The 21983-nt window shown below is 39.8% G+C and overlaps 1 protein-coding gene across 4 annotated transcripts in view; it reads right to left on the bottom strand.

Moving 5' to 3' along the window:
* ELMO1 (engulfment and cell motility 1) overlaps window positions 1-21983 on the bottom strand; it is a 311991-nt gene that overhangs the window by 209203 nt on the left and 80805 nt on the right. For 3 of the 4 annotated variants that reach the window (XM_048298919.1, XM_048298911.1, XM_048298929.1), the window contains 2 exons: window positions 18594-18644; window positions 9184-9353 (listed from right to left, as the gene is read on the bottom strand). In XM_048298919.1, coding sequence (XP_048154876.1) covers window positions 9184-9353; window positions 18594-18644 — 221 coding nt within the window. The remainder of the gene's footprint in view (window positions 1-9183; window positions 9354-18593; window positions 18645-21983) is intronic. The other variant, XM_048298938.1, reaches the window with a different exon arrangement.

Here is a 21983-nt window from a genome sequence, read left to right as displayed (position 1 = left end):
ATTTTCTCCATGACTGAGACAGGGATTAAAGAACAAACAGCTGAGTACTAAAACAAAACATTTAGGCAGGAACTGTCTTAGCATTTGCAGAACTCTTATCCATCCTGAGTTAATCAGCAATCAGTTAACTTGAGGTCAGATAGTGTGCAAAGTAAAAGAAAATACGGATTTAGAATAATGTGCAGAAATAATTGAATTATATAAGACTTTTCTGGTGAAGCAATACAAAGACAGAAAAATTTGACTTCAGAGGAAAGATAGCTGTTGTATTAAATTGAACAATTTCTACTGATTTTTGTTGCTTTGGTGTGACTAGAGCAGCAAGCAATCTAGGACATCAAATGTTGCAGCAACAAATGATTATAGATTGACTTTTACCACTGAAGATGTGGATGGAGGCTGTTCTCTAAAGCAATACATGCTATTTTCATCCATCATCAAGCCAAAACATAATAGAGAAGGACCTGGCATGAGCAGGAGTTCCTCTCATATTCACCCACAGACCACGCAGAAGTCACCAAGGAGGAGCCAAGCTGGTTCTTCCAGCAAGTCAGCCTGGAAAGGAACTAAGTACAGTCTGCCACCTCCATCAGCTTTCGTCTTTCTATATAAATAACTGTTGTTTCTTCCAGAGGGCTGACTGTGGTAGCAACCAAAGAGCTCTGTAGAGCCCTTCTTGGTTGAGTTACCAAGGTATGGTCAAAAATGCTGAAAGCCTTACTGATCTAGACACTGTAATTAGCTCAATACTTATATTTATCTCTTTTTTTTTTTTTTTTTTTTTAAGAAACCATCCCTCAATTGCACTTGCACAGATGGGAACAAAACCACTGCAAAAAACCAAATATTATAAGGGCAAATTAAACAGCAATTGTGAAAGGTTGAGATTCTATAGTGGCAAAAGTCAAAACCAGCAATTTTTACACAGGCAGAAATCTCAAAACAAATGCCAACGTAATGAAAAATAGCATGAATGACAAGTTACCAGGTTAGACATTTTGCTACCATAGTATGTTCCCTGTTTGGCCTCAAAGGAACTTAGTGATACACTTCCAAATGAATCCAAAGGAGCAGCAGTAGTTCCCTTTCTCAAGCACACAGACTTACTACTTGCTCAAACACTGCAGGTTACATCTCGAGCAGCTTCCAACAGAGACCAGCTTAGCAGGGACCTGACTGAATCAACTCCTATATATTCATGTGCCAAAATTGCTGTACAAAGACTAAAGATACCCCAAATCTTTAGTCCAAATTTTTACTCCCAGCTGGAGTAACCCACAGTGCACAGTAAGGGTTTGTCTGAACTGGGGGAAAAAACTAGAATGTCCCACTGTGGAAGCCAGCATGGAGCCACTGTAGCTAATGATACCAAGAGCTAAATCAGTCACACCACTTCAGCACAACAAATGTTTCTGAGCCTGCACTGTTTGGACACAAGCAGAATTGTATAAAATACCACTGAGGATAAAAGCTTTTCATGCAGTATGACCCCAGAGAGGACCACTGTTAGCAAAGGTGGAAGATGTTCACAAAAACTTCCTCCTCTACAGAAACACTGACGGGATGACGGATGAATGACCTGCTAACCACGTTAAAGCACCATTTGGATATTGCTTTTCAGGCAAACAGAAGGATAACCCACATTCTAGATAACAGGCAGTGTTTAGGAATATGACAAGAAATATACAAGAGTACATATTTCTGGCTTCTGTCTGTAACAGGTGTGGCTATCAGAAGCATATGAAATCTGGGAAACACTTTGACCTGAAATAATTTACAAAATTACTATTATTACTATTAAGTTACACAGCAGCCCTCAGACTCCTCACAGCCACCACAATATCCCACAGTTACCACAGTCCAAAAGATAAAAACATGCTGGAAAGTTGCAGAAGTGGGGATTTTAAGCTCTTCCCCTTATTTCTGTTGGTTTCTCAAATACTACAATTTTTTCTGGAGCTAACAAAAAATAAAAAAAATCAGTTTGCCCACCTTCGTACTCTGGAGAATATTTGGAAATACAAATCCACTGCTGGAGTTACTCTTTTTATAACATTTTACAAAAGGGGTTGCCAAACAAAACCCAGTAAAACTGTCTCCTCTCTTCATCCCTGTTCCAGTAAACGGGGTGTTGATGTCACCATTTAAAAGGAGTCATTTAAATGTTAATATTCTCAAACACAGGCAAAGCAAGAAAACCAAGCCTGGAGAAATAGCATTTAGGATGGGGGGACCAGCAACTCTCCCTCTCTTCCCTCCAAAGATGTGATCTTTGACAGTTCCACCTTCAGATGACCTTGAGATTGGCTCAGTTGGTTAAAGCATGGTGTTAATAACACCAAGGTTGTGGTGTTGATCCTTGTAGGGGCCATGCACTCAAGAGTTGGACTCAATGATCCTTCTGGGTCCCTTCCAAGTGAGATGATTCTGTGATTTTATCTAAAGCCTACAGTGTGTGCTTTGCATATGTAAAGAATATAAGAAAAATTGTACTTGTGTGTGCTGAGAGGGAGGGTGTAATCCAAGCCTGAAGACTGATGGGGAAACAAACCCAAAATAGAGCAAGCAGGAGAAAAGTAAACCAACAAAAAAAATCCTACTCCACCTTCTTTTTTTTATGGAAAATGCACTGAAAGATGGGGCTGCAGCCCTTTCTCATTCTCCTGCCATTACCACCTCCACAGTAGTATAGTAGGATTACCTGATTTTATATACTCCTTTGGATTTCTGCCTCATAGACAATAGTCACCCTCTCCCGACATTACAGAAGCACGAAGAAATGAAGATTGTGTAAAACGCCTGTTGGACAAGAATTTATTTTGGCAGCAATGTCAGATTAAGTAATCTGTGCTTCCAGGTGAAGCTTCACAGGAATAGTTGAGCCTGTTTAAAACCCTGTGCTGTCAAAAATACAAATTAATTTCCTCCCTCCATTGTCTGGCTGAGTTTCTGACAGTTTAGCAAATTGAATTGCATCACTGAGGAATCAAATAAATATTGGAGTTGAACAAGAGAGGGAGTAGGTAGTACACAGCCAGTAGCCAGGAAGGGTGGAAAAGGACTACTTTATATAGTGGCAAAAACCTACTAGCTTAGTATTGTTCATATCTTCTGACAGTTCGTTTTCCATTTAATGAATTGTGCTTGCACAACTGTGAGCTCAATCAGGAAACTAAACTGGGTTAAGGAATAGTGTATTAAAAGTAGCTTCTACTGTCACTTTCCATAACCTACACCAGTTTTCCAGTCCAGCTTAGTAGAAACAGTACTGGTATAACTCTCCAGATGAAGCAGGACAGGAACAAGTTACTGTGAGCAAGGGCAGCTTAAATGTTTTGACAGCACTGCTGAAATACTCATCAGACTGGGATGGAAAAAACCACCAGCAGGTATTTGAGCAACTGTCCCAAAAAGTGTGCTAAAGTCGGAATAACTCCAAACCAATCTGTCTTCAGTTTTCCACTGGGCTGGTATACAGTATTATCTCTGTAAGACAAGCCAAGAGCTAGAATTTCACTGAACAATGCAATTTGTACTTAAAGCATGCACAATTGATCTCTCAGAGACTTCCAGCTGTACAGCAGCCAACTCTGCAACTGCATGTGCTCAATGAAACGTCCTCTTAGTCAAGACACAAAACCCATACAAATATACATTTATTTAGAAGCTTACATTAACTTGCTCTAGCTGCATATTTATTATTTCCAATAGGAAGATGGCAAAATTTAACAACTATCACAATTAAAAGCAACAGTTTTTTCTCCAATCTGCACACTAAGCAATTACAACTCCCTTATAATTAAAACCTGGCTATCTGCAAACTTGTCTTAGCAGCATCAACTAGCATGTTCCTGTGCCATGGCTGTACCACAATAAAGCTGCTCAGCACAGCCTCATCGATGAAGCAGATGTCTGGAGAACAATATACTCAACAGCAGCAGAAACAATTCTGTTCTGGTTACTGTCAAGACAGCTAGGCTTAGCGAAGTCTCTGTTTTTTCTTTTGGCAGAAACTGTGTGTTATTTCAGCCAAATGGCAAGTCAGAGAGATCAGGATAATGCCAATTAAAAAAATGCTGAAAATTCTGCATAGGCCTTCCTCCTTTTCCTCCTAGTCATGATATCATCCTTATTATTATTACTAGAAATAACAAAAATAACTATAGATTCCTTTTATCAACTCTTTGGTCTTTCAATATTTACAGCTTGTGAATTACATTTTCCTTTTCTTGCTTTGTAAGGCATTATGAGGAATTTTTTTTCTTCTAAGGAAGGCTTAGAGTCTGTCCCAGTCACAGAACTCTTCCGACATACCAAGAAAAAAAACCCCACAACTTTAGCAGTCTTCTGCTACATCAGAAAGACTTTCTGTACATACATGATTTTCTGAAACACAAGTTCTAGGCTCCACTATGGAATACTACTCCGAATAAGAGCACCCTGTTATCACAGACTGGGTAGCAAGGAGACATGATTCTTTCTTCCATCTTGGTTCCTGACATATTTTTTATCAGTCATTATGATATCTAGGACTCAGCAGCATTGCTCACTTGCTGCTCATTTTAGGGCGTTGCACCCTGATGGGGGAGAGGAAGCAGCACACCCTCACACTTCCCCTTTAGACTGTCTGTACATCCAAGCAGATGGACTGCACAGTCAGCTCCTCTTAACTAAGCACGGACTGGCTTCTGAAAAAAAGGTTTAGCATTAGGAGTACTATGGAAATCATTTTCCGAAAAGTCTCAGAAAAGAAAAATAGCTGCCTGCACACACCCACCCCACACTTTGATGATACAAATGCACTGTCTGAGAAATGATTGGACATCATGGATAATTATAGAATGGAATTGGCACTTACTTCTTCATGACCTAACTTTTCGTGCAGTCTTTTCTATAATTTATAGGTCACCCAAACCAAAAGGAACATAAAACTATCTTTTTTTTTTTTTCCTTTTTGAGTTAATAAGACTCATAGCAATGCTGTGGAAGCAAGAATGAGCCTGAAGGAAAAACAAGATAAGCCATCTCAATCAACAAGATCAAGATACATGTGGACAATTTCTGAGACATTGCATCTCTGCTGATATAAATATATTTATATTCACAAGATGCACTCTCAGCTTCACTAGGGCCCCATGCACCCTACAATCTGCCTACCACCACCCCCTGTGGCTTTGTGCTTGCCCACAGTTCTCTATTCTCTAAAACGTTCTAATTTTCTTCAATATTCAGGAATATAACATATGGAAAACTAACTAGAAACCACTGTTATTTCTTGTCAACTTTTATATTACTACTTCTTTTCATCACCTGCAAAAGGAAACAAGTAACTAGAAATCCAGGGATTTACATTCTCTTACTCCGGTCGCTGTAGTTTAATAGTCATCAGCTTCACTGAAATAATGACTAAGTAGTGCAATAAACAAAGCCAACTGTAAATAAAACATAGGTAATTTCCTCAGTGAAAGTTATATTAAAAGATGGAGTCTTGTTTTCCAGAGGCTACCCAGTAAAACTTAATTACACACTCAAATTATAACATAAGACCTGCCTCTAACATGAAGTCCATATGCAAAGAAAACTTCAGAGCAACTTTGCACAGAGCACGATAGTGCTTCTAATGAGCAGTGCCTGGCCCTTTGGGGAAAATAGAGAATAAAGCTTGAATTAACAAAATTCATCGATTTCTAGCGCAGCTGCAGCACACTGTGAACAGAGGCGCCACTCAGCCTGGACTTACAGATGTAGGGCTGTTCCCAGCTGCATTAACCCATGGGCAGCTGGCACAGCACACAGAGCAGATCCCTGCAGAACCCCAGCAGCCACCCCATAGGGTATGTCCCATTCCCGCTCTCCCAGAATCTTGGTGCCAGTCCCCAGGGTGCAATACAAGAGCTGGGAGAGCCATCACCCTCGCACTGTTTCACAGCATGACTGCTCTCAGGTTGTGGCTCAGTGACACACCTAAGCCAATGTAATGGTTTGCTGCCTTTTCTGTATCCACTCATGACACTTCCTCTCTTGTTTCTTCAAGTCCATAACTGAGCAGAAAATGCATTTTAGAGAGTTAGTTTTCTAACAGAATCATGTACTTTGCAATAAGTTAACAGACTGGATTGGCTTTGTGAAGCACTCAGACACTGGAACCACCTCCTGGGAAAAAGCAGGACTGGGCTGAAGAATGGGGGTTAATACACAAGAAATGGGAGGAGAGGACAGGGAGCTGGACCATCTCAGCAGCACCAAGACATTAGGTTTGTCTCAGCTGTATGGGTGACTCACAGCCCCATTCAAACAAGGCTGGCTCCACAGGAGTAGCCCCAAGGTGGCTAAGATAACTCCATAGTGAAGATACACCTTAAATGCATCCTTATAAAACACATTGTCTTCTAAAACTGGGCTATGAAAGAAGTTTCTGCCTCACCCAGAAATTTCTGGCTCCTCATTCCTCCTCTAATACCTGCCTCCTGCCCTTTATAATGCTACTATAATTGTAGGTGTAGGTTCACCTATGGACACTGAAATGACCATGGGCAGGTACAGGTGCAGGGCAATGGAAAGAGAAGAGCATTTTGTTCTGAAGCATTTTGGCGACCCAGTCAGCTGCACAGCGCACAAGACCACCTTGCTGAGGACACTGAGCCCAGGCTGGGAGCAATGGTGAAGAGGCCTTCAATTTGATTTATCTGTTCAGTGAGCAGCTTGTGTGGGACCTCTTACTAAGAGTAGTGCAGAGTCCAAGCAAAAGCAGGAACAGAGAACAGAAGAGGAAAACTGACTTAATCCAGCTGCCTTTCTTTGACAGCCTAGGACACTAAATGAAAAAAAAAAGTTTCTTTTCTTTCTTTTGAGGAAGTAGTCTGTTGGCTTAGTGTGCTGACACAGCAGTGAGTGACAGACCCTGATGTCAGGGGACAGATTCAGTACCTTGAAGTGAGATGAGAAAGGAAAGCAGCAGCACCATGGCAGGCTTAGGCTGCTGTGCCTGTGTATGTTTGCTCCTTTCATTAAATCCCAAATTCTGTTAAATATGCACTCATCGGCCAGTGATGCACAGTATAAAAGTGGAAGGGAACGTACAATGTAGCACAGATGTCCTTGCTTTACAACTCTCTTTGCAAAACCAGACCTGGAAAAACCTGACCTGCTGACACCCTCAGGAGCTGCAGAATGTCTAGGCTGCTGAACATGAAAGACTGCAGTGAGTACTAAGAGCTCATCAGCACGTGAAGCTGCTGGAAACTCTTACAGTCTGAGACTTTGTCCAGTGCCCAAACTCGAGAGTGTTTCTCCCCACAGACAGAAACACTGATAAATACATTAGACAGGTAGATCAATCAATGCATATTTGATGACACATTACATCAGCAAAAAAGAAAAAATTTAAATCCCTCAAAATGCAGGCCACTTACAAAATAAAATAAAATTAAATAGAAAAAGTAGTAAACTCAGCTCATATGTCCAGTTTACAAGCCTGCTGTGTGGTTTGAAAACTTATACCTTCGGTCAGGACTTATTACAGGGTATAATTTGCTAGGCAGTTCTTTCAACAGTAGTGTTGCCTTTAGTAGTTTCCCTCCCAAATAGTTATTTTTAATCCAGACCAGTCTGCTACAGCTTGGCTCATCCCACAGCTACAAAACAGCAGTACAAACACATCTGAAGGCTGAGGAGGGCACTTGCTTTAGTCTTAGTGCAGCTAGAAGAAAATATGATAAAAAATGTGAATGTTCCCTATCTGTTTCAATAGAAAATAAAATGCTTTAGTTTAAATACCTTCTGCAGTGGAGCAAGTTAAACCATTTAACCTAAATAATGCCATGACAAAATAAACCACAAGGGCAGCGACTGCTAATTTTCCTGTGTTCCGACCTTCACAGGCATATGTGAGCCCATCCATTCAGAATACTTTTCATTAGTGCAGCCACTGCATACATGTGTTTACATCAATTTAAATTTGTCTTTGCTCTTAAACTTAATTTGGTCCATAAACAACAAATATCACATGACTATAAGACAAGTTCCCAAATTTGGTACCTAGAAGCGTTTTTTTTTTAAAGTGGCATAACATGTCATGTGTACGACAGACCACACCATTGCAAAAAATAAAGACTATAACCCCAACACGCTGAATATGAAGCCACGAGCATTTGGAAATCTAGTATATAGCTGTAGTTAGTCAATAAGGCTCCAGAGTCCCATAAACCATTAACCACATAATGGGCAGGGATCAGGGAGAGCTTTCTTCTACACTGCCCAGTCTATGGACTACTGGATTCTAGAAAGTAGTTAATTTTTCTGTGGAAAATCCACAGTGTATCTTGTACAAGACCCTCAGAGACCATTTGTGTTCCATTTCAAAGACCACTTACTACTTCCGCTTTACCTCCTAACACTATTTACTTCCTTGAATCCACGGGAACTCGAGGACATTTTGAGGGGATTTGAACTGATTTCAGTTTTCTTTCTCTCAGGAGATGGTGTGGGTATTGCTTTCTTCCTCTGTAGTAGAGGTTGACACTGACCGCAAATCTCTTACTTGAAATCAAATGCTTACTGTTAGAGCATAATTTAATAGTGCAACAATCCAGTTGACACTTTTCTGCTGCACCCTCCACATTAAGCCAATGGACACTTTCTCAGGACTATGGTCCTGAATTTCACCAATGGTGAAATTTGTTAAGGTGTTCTGGTAAAGAGTAGGTGTATTTTTAGAGGTCAGCTTTCAATTTCATGACAAAAAAACCCACTGGTATTAGAAAAAAAATCCTATTTGGAGTCAAAACAATAAAAAATGGAAATAAAGTAAAGCATTTTTTACATGTGGGTTTTACCCCACATGTTCTCAGTAATGTGAAATTTAAAACATAGTTTTTAGGTGACATCACTTAAATATCAGACTTCAAATATACCAGCACTGGCTTATTGAAATTCCAATGAATAGAGAAGAAACTAGGACCCCAGTCTACCAAAACTTTATGGCAAAGGGGGTACTTGTGACTTCCTACTTTGCTCATCCCCAGTCCTGACCAGCCCATTGTTAGGGAAAATTATAAAATCAGTATCTCATTGATAATTAATACACTATCCTAGCAGCTCAGAACACTTGAGATATTTAATTTCTCAACTCAGAAAGAGAGCATGAAATCACCCCACACAGAAGGAACACCAGAGTTTACTTACTCTGTGCCACTTTCAACCATTTGCGTTAGGAGGGAAATGCCATCCAGGTTTATAAATTCTTGGGCAAACGTAACATCCCGTGAGTAGTTGGCTAAGTCCTTCAGTGCTTCTAACTTTGCATCCATACTAGAAGACTGGATCCTCTCATGGAGCTGTTGTGCATTTTGAGCCTAAGAGAGAAACAAAACAGACAAAACAAAACCAACAAAACAGCTTTCATTAAAACGAAAACCATGAATAAAATGTCAGTGTAAGCCAGAATAATGGCCATGTTTAATATTAATGATATTTAACACTTCTAAGCTCAGAAAAGATTAAGTAGCTCAAATACAAATTACTTTTGTAAAAGTATATTACTCATATATTACTCCATTACTACCTATAATTATCTGGACTCTTGCAGAATCATTAGCTGAGCAATGGATAGATGTCCTATTGTCTCAGGAAAAACGTAAGCATTACAACAGACAGCCTTTGGCTTGAACAGCTTATGCATCACATCAATAAAAGCAGAACTGAAAATAAAACAAACTGCATCAGACAATCTCAGTAAAATAATAGTGGAACTTCTTTTCCTGTCAACTCTTACTCAGGTTACACACTTCTCATCACCTTCAGCAACAAAGACCGCATACTGCCCTAACCATGTTCCATCAATAGAGACCAACTTCAGATCTTCTGCTCCTTCCTCCCCCTCTTCTTTTGTTCACAGTCAGTGCAAACACTCACATACCCTCCTAACAAGGAGTGTAGGAATAATTACTTCCCACATAATACTATGATATTATCTGTCATACATCTTTTTGCATGTTCAATATCCTTGTGTTATGCTATTCTGCCCATTAATGTTTCAAATAGAGGATGAGATAGTGAAATTCAAAATAGACACTGATGATAAAAAGCTAAAGAAATACTTAAATAATGCATATTAAATTGCTTCTCTCTTTAGCCATACAAATACTTTAAAATACATCTCACGTTTTCAATTTGATGCTTTCACTTACCTGAACAGAATACCCAAAAGCTTCAGTTAATAGCTAGCTAGGTGATACTTTTTTTAGAAAAATAATCCTCCTCCTTACATATAGAGATATTTGCAAAATTCTGTTTCCTAAAATTCATTTCTTACCTGCACCCAAGGAAAGGTGAATGAGAGGCTATGTGTCATTAGGAAAACAAATGTAAATTCTGCTGAGTTATTTTCTCTGAGATGATGCTTATTCTTTCTCAGCTGGAGAAGACATAGAGAAGAAAAGGCTGTGCTGGCAGACAATTCCTTTTCTGTTCAAGTAATGAATGTACTCTTCACAGAGATGGTCATCTCTGAAGATCAAGATTCTGAGAAAGCAGTCACTTTTAGTGCAAGTGAACATTTAAACAAGGAGCCCAGAAAATAACCAGCACTGTGTTGTTACAGATACAGCTGCCTAGCTACATCACTTTGATTGCTTCAAAAACATGAATAAATTAAATGTCCCAATGTCCTCCAATATCAGCAAGGTTTATTACTTCTTGTTTTTAGAAAGAAGAATGAATGCATAGTCTCCAGTCAGTATTTGGCCAGAACACACGTGGTAAGGAGCATGCATGGGGGAGAAATGCCTTCTAGTTAGTCCGACTGTGGTTAACATCTTCAGTTAAGACAGAATTGAAAAGAAATGAAAAATCTTTAGTCCTGAGCTTTTTTATGCCATAAGTATAGGGTGATGCAGCCATAGCAGTTACATTACCTATAAAAAGGCAGAATCCAAAATCCAAAAGGTCTTTCTGCCACTAAGTTACCTACTCTATTAATGGATTTGAGTTGTAATGGGGAAACAATGGCTTATACAGTCTCTCTGGAATGGCAAGGTCTATCCAAATGGAAACTGAAAGAATATTCTCTGAAGCTTAAGCAGGTGATAAGGTAAATCATTTGCTGAAGCCCATGGAAGAGGTAAAAATAGATACCTCTTACTTTCTGCTTCCAGGATAACCACAGAACACTTCTCCCAGCCCTTTCCCTTCATCAGAGGGGTGAAGAAAGCTTTGCTAAAGTACTCTTCTATAATCAGCTACAAAAATTCACCACTATTATTACCTGAACCAGAAGTTCAACAGCCAGCTCCTACCTTACCAAACTACCTCCTTCATGGAGCCATTTCTGACTCTGGACTCCCCACTTTTAACATCCCAGAAAGACTCAGAGATGCAAAGCATTCTCAAAATATTACTGTTTCTCTGAATACATGCAATGTATGAATTCCTGCCCAGCTCAGAAAAGAAACACTCTGGAAAACTTCAATACTGCCATGGCAGCTGCATTCCCCTAACTTTGGAAATGATTACTCAAAGTTAACCTTAAGCCTATTAAATCTGTGCACATGGCCTGCCTGCCATAGTTCTTGAAAGTTACCACTCCCACTGTCTGCCTACTGAAAGAAGTTCTACTGAACTGGAAGTTCTTCCAACTTTCCATGGGAATCCAGTCCTCTAAAAGCTCCCGGATTAAGTGTAAATGAAACAAATGGGAAAGGTGAACAAAACAACTAGTTCAGGGTGACTGAGCAGCTCTCCTGAGCTGCTCAACCAATAAGCCTGAGTGGGGAAACCTTGGGCAGCAGAGCTGAGGCCAAACAGGTGGGGACTGTAATTGCCTGTGTAGCACAATAGCAAGCAAGAAAAGTATGTGAGTAGAGCCAGGAGAACATCCTCCTCCAAACCCCTTCACAACACACTGTGCTGTGTAAACAATGCTTTGTCTTCATACATATTGACAACAGATTATTTATGGTCAGGTTCACCTTTCCTCTTGAGGACAGAGTCCCGCCCCCAGCAGAAACACCTGGGGGTGGTGAACTGCTGCTGTCAGCCAGACTTCCATTACACATGTATCCATACCAAGCATGGAAAGAGCTAACCCTCCCTCTCACCAAACCCGAGAACACCAGGAGAAGGACATACATTAGCAGCTCACCTACACTGCACAACAGCAGCATGAGCAGGACCAGCCTATCAACTGAGATATGTTAATCCTCTTTCCTCTACAGTCAGTGAGAGCTTTGAAAGTCACCAGACTAAAACCAAAATATTATCTTAGATCAGAGACAGCTTGGAACCCTCTACAGAGCACAAAAATCCATGCTACAAAAGTGGTTCAGCCATGTTTTAAGCACATAAAAGACTGCTTACTAACATCATCGGCTTTACCTGACTATGCCAATGTTCCATCAGCAAAGTTTATACACAGTTGCAGTTTTTTTACATGAAACAAGTTTTGCACTGGAACAAATAAACCTTGCTCCTTCTACTCTCAGAAGAGGAACAGACAAATGACAGAAGAGATCTTGATTAAAGAGGTAAACATATATTTGTCTCAGCAAGAGTGCTGGCACATGTCTCACTGGAAACATGGACAGAAGTCATATTGTCTGTTGTCATCCCCAAGTGCCTGATGGGTGAAAATATTGCCTTGGTTAACACCATGCAGTTCTCACAAGCCTTCTAATTCTTGTTGCCATAGCACTCATACATGCTTATGCAATGTACAGCTCACTTATGAGCACATTAAAAAATGAAACCCAGATGAAATATGCTCTGAGTACTTACCAGGGAGCTATTTTAATGATTTACAAGCCATCAGTGGATGGACAGAGAGCACAGCTCATTAAAGCAATAGCAGAGCTGGCTGCCATGTCTGCATTCCTACTGAAATATCATTCAGGTAAGAATAAATATAAATATATAAACCTTTGCAACTGAGAGTCATTAGAAGGAATTAACAGAAATATGGCTGCCCAAGTAAATGAAAGGCAGAATTAACTGCTCTCCTCGGAAGGAAGGAAGGAAGGAAGGAAGGAAGGAAGGAAGGAAGGAAGGAAGGAAGGAAGGAAGATGGGAAGCTTGTAAAACGTGTGCTGTTGAAGTCCCAGCATTTCAAAAGGCTGTCAAGTGGCATAAGCCGCATGTCTAGTCTTAAATGACTTGCTCCAAGGACATCCAGAAAGGTCACCCTTAGGGAGTAGCAGTGCTTAAAAGGAGCAGCTTGATGAGATTGTCAGCTTAAAGAGAAAACTAACAACCTAAATCCAGGATGTGACTTTCTTAGAGACTCAAATAGCCATTTGGAGGTTAAGAATCCCAAGATCGTCCTAACAAGGGATTCTGCTGATCAAATTATCATTTCTTTGCCACTATGTTGTTCAAAATTTGAAAGCAACTTATTAACCAGGCATATGCAGGGCTTCTGTACAGAATACAAAATACAGGGAGTAAGGACAAGAGGGAGGGCATAGATACAAATGAAAATATCCGCTATCAAACTTGAATGTGCTATGGAAGAAAGTTGGACCATTGATTTAAATTGCTGTATGTAATCAGTTGTCTTCTTTATCCTTTGCAAAAAGCAAATAAAGTAAGAGTATTGTGATCTTCCTTGTAGATTTAGTCACATTAGTCAACATACAACTAGAAAAAGGGCATACAGACCCTCAGTAACTACCAAACAGGTGCATTTCTGTGGTTTAATTTCAATCATTCAATGTTGAAACACCATGGTGGCTTAAACTGCTGTCTTTTCCTGGATTTTTATTTCACCTACAACTGCATATATGCCAGAGAGCAATGAGGGAGTGGATACATGACATCATCATAAACATACAGATTCAGCAGACCCACCAAGGCTGACTAGCATCTGATGCCAGATAAGCAATGAGATTCTATTTTAATTAGTACATTAATGGTTAACATTTTTTACATGAACACTGAAGCACAGTTTCTACATCTAAAGCCCTGTACAGATGTGATACATGGAGAAGTCCTACAGAATGAATACAGGCAATTAAGGAGGCAGTAAGAGGGAAATGGTTACCTCTAGAGTCTTTCACTCAACCAATGACAAAAGCATTACAGATACATAGCCACATGTATTACATAATAAGTAAGTTTAATAATAATATAATAATAAAATAAGTTTATGCAATCAGTAGCCACTTCTCGATGCCTTATATGCCTTTTTTTCTTCTAGCTGCATTTGAAACAATCTCTTCCACTTACTATTCAAAATAGGCCTTTCGAAACCTGAACATATCAGATTAAACCTTTATCTAGAAAAAGACAAACCCCAACTCCACTTCTCAAATATACTATGAGCAGATAAATGTAGAAGTGGCTAATTGACCCCCATGGTCAGTGCTTCTGGTATCAATTAGCAACTAATTCTCCATTGCATGATAAACATAATCACAATCACAGGCTAGAACTGCAAAAAGTTATGCATTTACAGAACTTCAAATATATGTTCAAGCAATTGTAGATTAAATATTATAAACTAGATCCTCAAACTTTTGCTTAGAGGATTCAGATGTATAAGCAGAAATAGGTTAAAAAAACTCTTTACACTTCCTTGTCTGTTTAGATCACATGTAAATAAAAAAAATATGTTCCTCATATCTGTAGAAGCATTCAGAGAAAATATTATGATGACTTGTATTAAAAACCTTTATTTACATGATCACTCATGCTACAAATTCTAATACATCTGCCTACAAACTTACAGGTTTGAGTACTCAACTGGGAATTAAAAAAATAAACATGTGACAAAAGCAAATGATCAGCCCCCATTAATACCACATCAGAAAAACCCCTTTACCTCAGGGTTTAAGGTATATAGTTCATGAGCAAGGCTCTTTTTGTTAGTGCCCAAGAAGCCACTTTTAATAAACAGTAAGTGCTCAAATAATTAGTTATGTTTGAAAACCATTAAATTTAAAAACCAATGCCAGTTCCTTCAATTTAATTTTCCCAGTATTTTAGCACCTTTTTAAAATGATTAATCATTTGAAGGAGGATTTGCAGGATCTGATTGAAGGAATCCTGCAGTTGCACACGCTAAAAGGTTGGACTTCGCTTGCTGCATTGCAGGACACAAAAGTCCTTTCAGATCAGCCTTACACTTGGGAGAAATTACAGCTCATTTATACACCTACCCACCATGCACTAGAATATGGTTATCACAAAAGAGACAATAGCAATACAGCATTTCAACTGTCACATATGTTCAAATACAAAGAAATGTTGCATAAGAAACTTTTCATGAGTCCCTTCAGAAATGCAAATGGACAAAGGGGGAAAACAGGTCACAGAAAACTGCAAAAACACACAATAGCCCAAAGAATTATGGTAAGAAAGATGATAGGAGAGGTTAAAATAAATAAGAAAGATGATATAGGAACAAAGATAATATGAGAGAAATTCAATCTGCACTCAAGTTACCTAGGAAACAGAGTGTCTGTGTGGTGAGCGGTTTATAGAGGAAAAAAAATAGCATTGTTTAGAAAAAAACAGTCTTTCAGAGAATCTCACAAACTTAGCAAACAGGCCTACGGAAACAAAGAAGCAGTTCACATTCCCACCAGGCCTAACGACTGGCGTTTGCAAACTTTTAACTCAAAGAAATTTAAAATAGGCACATTGTAAATCTCTCAAGGCAAGCATTTATAATGGATTTAGCAGCACATCATAACTGCAGTTCTGCCCTTGCAGTATTAACAATGGTTTTCAGATAAAGGTCCTGTGTAGGCACACAAAATAATCTAAATTCGAGATTAGAAAACAGAAAGTATTTAGCATTTATGTTCATGGAGTTAGATTTCAAATCCTCATTTAAAAAAAGTCAACCCAAAAATGCTGGTTTACTATTTCTAGATAAAACTACCTTTCTTTTCTCTCTCTTTTTAATCTTTAACAGTACCTACTCTGGGTGCATGAGCAATAAATAATTGGAGGCTAATGACAACAAAACTCAAAAAGATTGCATTTCATCCTTCTCACCTAATTTTCTATGACTCAGGCCATGCAAATGTAAAGGGTGCAGCCAGACTACTGGCTGTCAAGGTAATAAGCTGCATAAAAATTAAGGACTAAAAAAGCATTTTAAGTTCATGCAGCCTTCAGAACTGGTCAACACAACTCCTCTCAATTCTTCAAGGAAAAAGGTTTCCTCAAAAAGCCTGTGAAGTTCAGGACAGGTTTTTTTTTTTTTCTCCCACAACAGCCAGGAAGTAGGCAGCTCAGGCCTCTGAAACTACAGGGACACATCCCAGAAACGGCATAATCCATATGTGGCTTCTCTTCATTTCTCTCAATCTTTCTCTCCTTTCCTAATTCCTCCACCTTTTCATAAAGCTTTTTTTTTTTTTTTTTTTGAGTATGATTTTGGGTTTTTGGGGGAAGAGGAAAGATAGTTTCAGCTTTATCCTGTTGTAGGACAGAAAAAACAGAGGGGGTGGGGGGAATTCAGAATCTTAATGTTTTCACATGATGAGAAAAACATTTCTCACCCAGCACTAACAGCTAGGAAAAGCATCCTTCCCATTTTGTAGAAGTGTATCATGCAGCCTGTTCTTCACATTATCTCTTCCAACTACTGTTGCTTTCATACAGAATTTCAGAGGGAATATGGAAACAGATTGCCTGTTAGCTTTTCAGGGTAAACTACAAGCATTGTGTGGGTCAGCAGTTTAAGAACCACAGCTTGGAGGCCTGAAATCTATCTATTTCAGGTACTGCTATGATGACCACTTCGACAATACCTTAAAAAGCAAAGAGACTATTGTAGGGTGGGGACATGCAAAACTTCATTTTATATCTATTTAAAGAATACAAATACTTGCTAATCTGACAAAAAACAATCCATTCCTTCAAAACCTCCTTCCAAGATACCTCTCTGATTCTGGAAAAATTAACAAAAAATTTTAAAACATCGGGAAGTGTGAAAATAAGCATACTTATTTTTCAGGCATAAATATCACTACCAGTTCAGGCATAAATATCACTGCTGGAGAATAGAGAGGAGACCAGCCTTCTATCTTAAAACAGGACAGCTGAGTCACTCATAACTGCAAGCCAGTGCCAGAGTGGTCCATAATTTGTTAGGTAACAGGTAATATCTCAATTCCTAAGGACTCCTGTCTTGGTTAACTGACCCTAAAGCAAACCCCCAAAGAAACAGGACAAGCAGATGATAGTCCTATGCAAAGCCTCACCTTCCTGACTGTTGGGAGTAGCAGAAAGTGTTACACACCCAAGATTTGTCTTTTGTGTTTGTAGGTCACATTTCCAATTGCACAAGTGATCATGAAGCCAGCCAGCCAGCCATCTCCACAGATCAGTCACAGCACAGCCTCTCTTCAGTGAGGCTGCATGGTGCAACTGGTTGTGGATTTTGAGATGGGAGGATTCCATGGGTTGTCTTATGTGGTTATTCCACGTTGTGGTTGCACGAAAGAATGATGCAGTGCATTTGGACTATGTTGGTTCTTGATGAACCACATATGTTGTTTTGATTTCAAGAGATCCCAAGTCTGGGCAGTACTGGAGTGGATATTTGTTCTTAAGAAGTCCCAAAGGTTACAAGGAGCTGATGCTGGGGCTGTCTGTTTCTGAGGAATTTCCATCAGATGGGGTTGACTCCACCAGGAAGTAGTTTTCCCATGGACAAGGCTGTTTTGGTGATATATGCCAAGAGACTCTGGAGTGACAAAGACACTGACAGAGCCATGGTCTTAAACTGCTGCTTATTTTTTTTTTTTTAATGTCTATAAAGCTTCATATATAGTGACCACTGAAAAAGATGATGAAGAGTAATGGAAACCACTTGTCGTTGCCCAGCTGGCTGCTGAGAAGTGCATTCTGTTGAGAAGCTGGGTGGCAGAGTTTGGCCATAAGAATGCTTTGAATCTGCAGAAGCTAGAACACCACCACGAAGAGGTAAACCATTTTAATGGCACACTAACTACATTTGTCAGAGAGGAAATGGGATTGCTGCTGCCTTAGACATATATCTTCCAGGACTAATAGTGGCTTTCAGCATGTGGCAGCAGTACTGCTCAACTCAGCAGGAAAACAGGCCATTACAGGGCAACCAGCAACTCTGCCGTGCTTTTCAGGAGCTGGCAATGAGATGGTGTGGGAGGAAAAAAACCCCAACAACAAAGAAACCCCAGAAAAATCTCAACATTACAGTTGCTACTCACTCAACACAAACCCAGAGATCAGGAAAGCTCTGACCTGAGCCACCCAGCAGAGCTCTCCATGATTCAAATCCCTGACCTTCCACCTGGCTTTGAGTTCTGAGGCAGAAAAAGAGCAACTTGAGTGAGGCTGCAATATCAGCAGGGAAGCAGGGGTGGTTTGGATGCGAAAGGTGTTCCTGGTGGAAGTGAGACACAAAAAACCCACCCAGTTGTGCCAACAGTATCACCAAATGTCACTTAGAGTTATTACCCCCGCCTCCATAACTCATAACCTTTGCTCCTGGAGGATTGTGGGATACATTGTGGATAAAGCTTGAAAGTACACACATTAGTTCACAGCAATTTACTAATTGAATCTTCACTTTGAAGGAAGAGAAGAACAGAACAGTGACTCACTGGAGATGTTGTTAATCGAAGGATGGTTCCATTTTTTATTTCATTACGATTCTGAAAGAGAAAAATCCAAAGGTTTTACTTAAGACTTGCTCACATAAGAAGATGAAGCATGCATTGAGCAGAATGTCATGCTAAACCTGCAACAGTGCTTTCCCCGTCTGCATGCAAAACTTCCCTCTTTCAGATGTAAGCTAGCATCTATTTTCCTCACTGAGGCATGCAACATTAGCTTCAACAAATCGGTTGAATTCACAAGACACTTAACCAACCTGAACTCTTTCAAGAATGACTTCATGTTTTTCAAAATTTAGCTTCCACTGGCAACTTCTAAATATTTTTTTGAAATATGCTGTCCATGGCATCCGGCTCTGGCATTGTACATACTTGAGGAGTTCATAAGTTTGCTGAAACCTGTCATTAAGCATCTGCAGGATTTAGAATTCATCCCACTGGCTCTTTATTTTCTATAACAAGAACATGCTGACTTAAACCACTGGAACCTACCCACTGAGCTCTGCCACCACGACTTTGCATTCTCCCTCCAAGTAAAAAAAGCATTGCTGTTAGCAGTGTAAAGTTCAAACATGTCATAAGTCCTTCTCTTTGCCTGGCTGTCAGAAAGAGAGGGCATTAAACATTTTCTTTTGGTTAAGCTCACATTGCCATGGCGTAAGCTGTGGTGTACACTTACAGCATCCTTACGACTTTGTGGTCAAAGCCCACGTGCACGGTCTCCCCCTGTGGTGTGTGTAGGGGAGCCTCCCCTTTTTCAACAACTACCTCCTGTTCACTACAGGGTAGGAGAATAGGTACCTACAGCAGTGAACATACTGACAGGTATTGACTGTGTGGAGCACAATGCCAGTCATGGTTCAGTAGCTTGCTCATGGGCTGACACCCTAATCTGTCAAAGGAATTGGAGGAATCCCTAACAGTTTGAGAGAGAAGAGCTAATTTTGTACTGAAGACCACGTTGCAGGCTTTCTGCAGACTGGTGTTTAGCCAAGAAAAAATATGAAGGTGTATTTCTCCTCAGACAGTTTTTCCCAAATTTATTTCATCCTTCTTGTTCCCATTATGATACATCTCAAATCCAAAATGCTAAAAAACAGATAAATCTTGCCTGAAACCAGGTCAAGTAGCCCCAAAATAAAACTCCAGTACATTGTCTCATTCTTGATATCCAAGTCGTCTGTGGGATTGGTTCTAGCTACCTCCAAGATCCTTAAAGATCACTTTCCACCCACAAAGACTTCTTCACTCTAACTGAAATAATTGAAGTGCCAGACAACACAGGGGGTACAAGAGAGAAGCTTTCTCACAGCATCTTTGCCTACATATGTAGCAACTCTCCTCAGCCCTCAGCTGTCTCCTCCTGCCAGAACAGTCTCAGGGAGGCCAGCCAGGCTATACTCAAAAGAGGGGCAAAGAAGGGTGAGCAGCTAAGTAGTGGGTGACTTCCCACAGCACTGTCAAAGTGCCAGATTTTCTCCACTTGCAGTGAAACAGCACCAGACCCAGCTACATTTCATCATGTCTAAGGAATCTGTGTGAAGTGGCCATAGTGCATTTGTGCATCTCAATCAGTGCTGAAACAAACTCACTTCACAAACAGTTGTGGTCGCTTAAACTCTTACCACCTCCTGGATTTGTGGAGCTGAATAAAAGTAATTGCTTTGGGACAGACAATTAGCATAGGCTAAATCTACCTCCATCAGCAGCTTAGACTAAGCTACTGCACCTCAGCTGCATTAGGCCAGAGCGGGTACATGTACACATGCACAAGGTTCCATCAGCTTTGGTTGGCAGGCAGCAAATTCCAGCATGCAACAATATGAAAACCAGGGAATCAACAAGATTTAAACAACTTGAACTACATTAATCACATTCAGAATTTAAAGTTCACTGACATCTTTATAAAAACATTGGAGCTTAGAAGTAGACTGTTCCTAAACATAAATAAGGGCACACATAGAGGCTTATTTTTTTAAGCAGCAAAACTTTAGGCCTAAAGTTTCTCATGTTTCCTGCTGCAATTAACATGAACAAATGAGTACAAACGAGTTTGTGGTTTGTTTGTGACAAGTTACTTCATCTAGGCCACAATAAGTATCTCTGCAAACACTCCTAGTCCACTGCAAACAAGAGGTACTGAGCATAGCATGAGAAGGTTATATGGTGATCTCCAGAGACTTGAGGAGGAACAGAGGAAACACAGAGGAACACAAAGAGTACATAAAAGCATCACTGAACTCCATTTTCTTTGGAGTCTTTCTGTTTAATCATCAAGATGAATCTAAAACACCAAAGCTTTCAGACTCAAAAGGGTAATGCTTGTCAGAACCCACAACACACAAGCCCATGGACCTTTCATCATGTCCAGCTCAGCACAAGGTGTGTATGTCTGTCCTATACTTTAAATTCAATCATTGTATCACAACAGAGAGAGAGAGAGCTCATCTTCAACTCCTGGTTTAGAATAAGGCTTAAGGAAAACTGCTCACACCTTATCTCTGAAAGCATTCAAAGCATAAAGTCTCTAGCACAGCAAGCTAGCCAAAATTTGAAAAAGGTTAGCAGTTACACAATAAAAAAAAATCACTTTTGCTTATCCATTCTAAATATTGGCTTAATCACATACCAGGAAACAGCATGTAAGAGTCCAATTAAGCCAAGAGGCTTTCCTACATTAACTGTGTGATGCAGTAGTCAGCATGCCAGTTAATTTTAATTGTAACATTTACACACAGTTAATCCGCTTAGTATTAGGGATAGCATCCTGTGGATTTCTTTTCCAGGATAACAGAACATCATTACAGCAGCCCAGCTTTGGCAGACATACTTATAAGCATCACTCCTACTCAGGACAGAACTCATTCCCACCTATGGTAGAAAAATAATAAAAAAAAAGAGACAAGAACAGGACAAAAAAAAATAAACAAACCCCTCTTCCAAGATATTCCCAACCCGTTTGTCAAGTGTACATGAGGTTGGTAGGTTCGTGGTGTTGATCTGTGTTAGAAAAGCTTAATTCTGAGCAGGGAAGGAACCAGTGAAATGGTACCATACAAAATGTCCCTAAAATCTCTATAACAGGAAAATAGATCTGTTATAAATGTTATCTAGGACAAAGACAGCAGTTATATCAAGGATACAAATGAGCCCCATCTGAAATATTTTATCTAGCAAGATATGATATATCACAAGATGATTTCTGTCTAATTGAGTAGGTAATATTTCCAAGATGTGCTTTCAATCAGACTAAATACTTTCATGAAGACACACAAAGAGCAGAACACAGCAGGAAGTAGAGGATACCTGGAAAGTTCATCTTGCATTCAGATTTTAGGACCCTCTGCCTTCTAACTTCACCAGCTGGAGCAATGTGAA

This window comes from Corvus hawaiiensis, chromosome 1 (assembly GCF_020740725.1).
Source record: "Corvus hawaiiensis isolate bCorHaw1 chromosome 1, bCorHaw1.pri.cur, whole genome shotgun sequence".
NCBI lineage: Eukaryota > Metazoa > Chordata > Aves > Passeriformes > Corvidae > Corvus > Corvus hawaiiensis.
The sequence above is the reverse complement of the archived record's forward strand: the minus strand, read 5'-3'. Positions and strand labels throughout refer to the sequence as shown.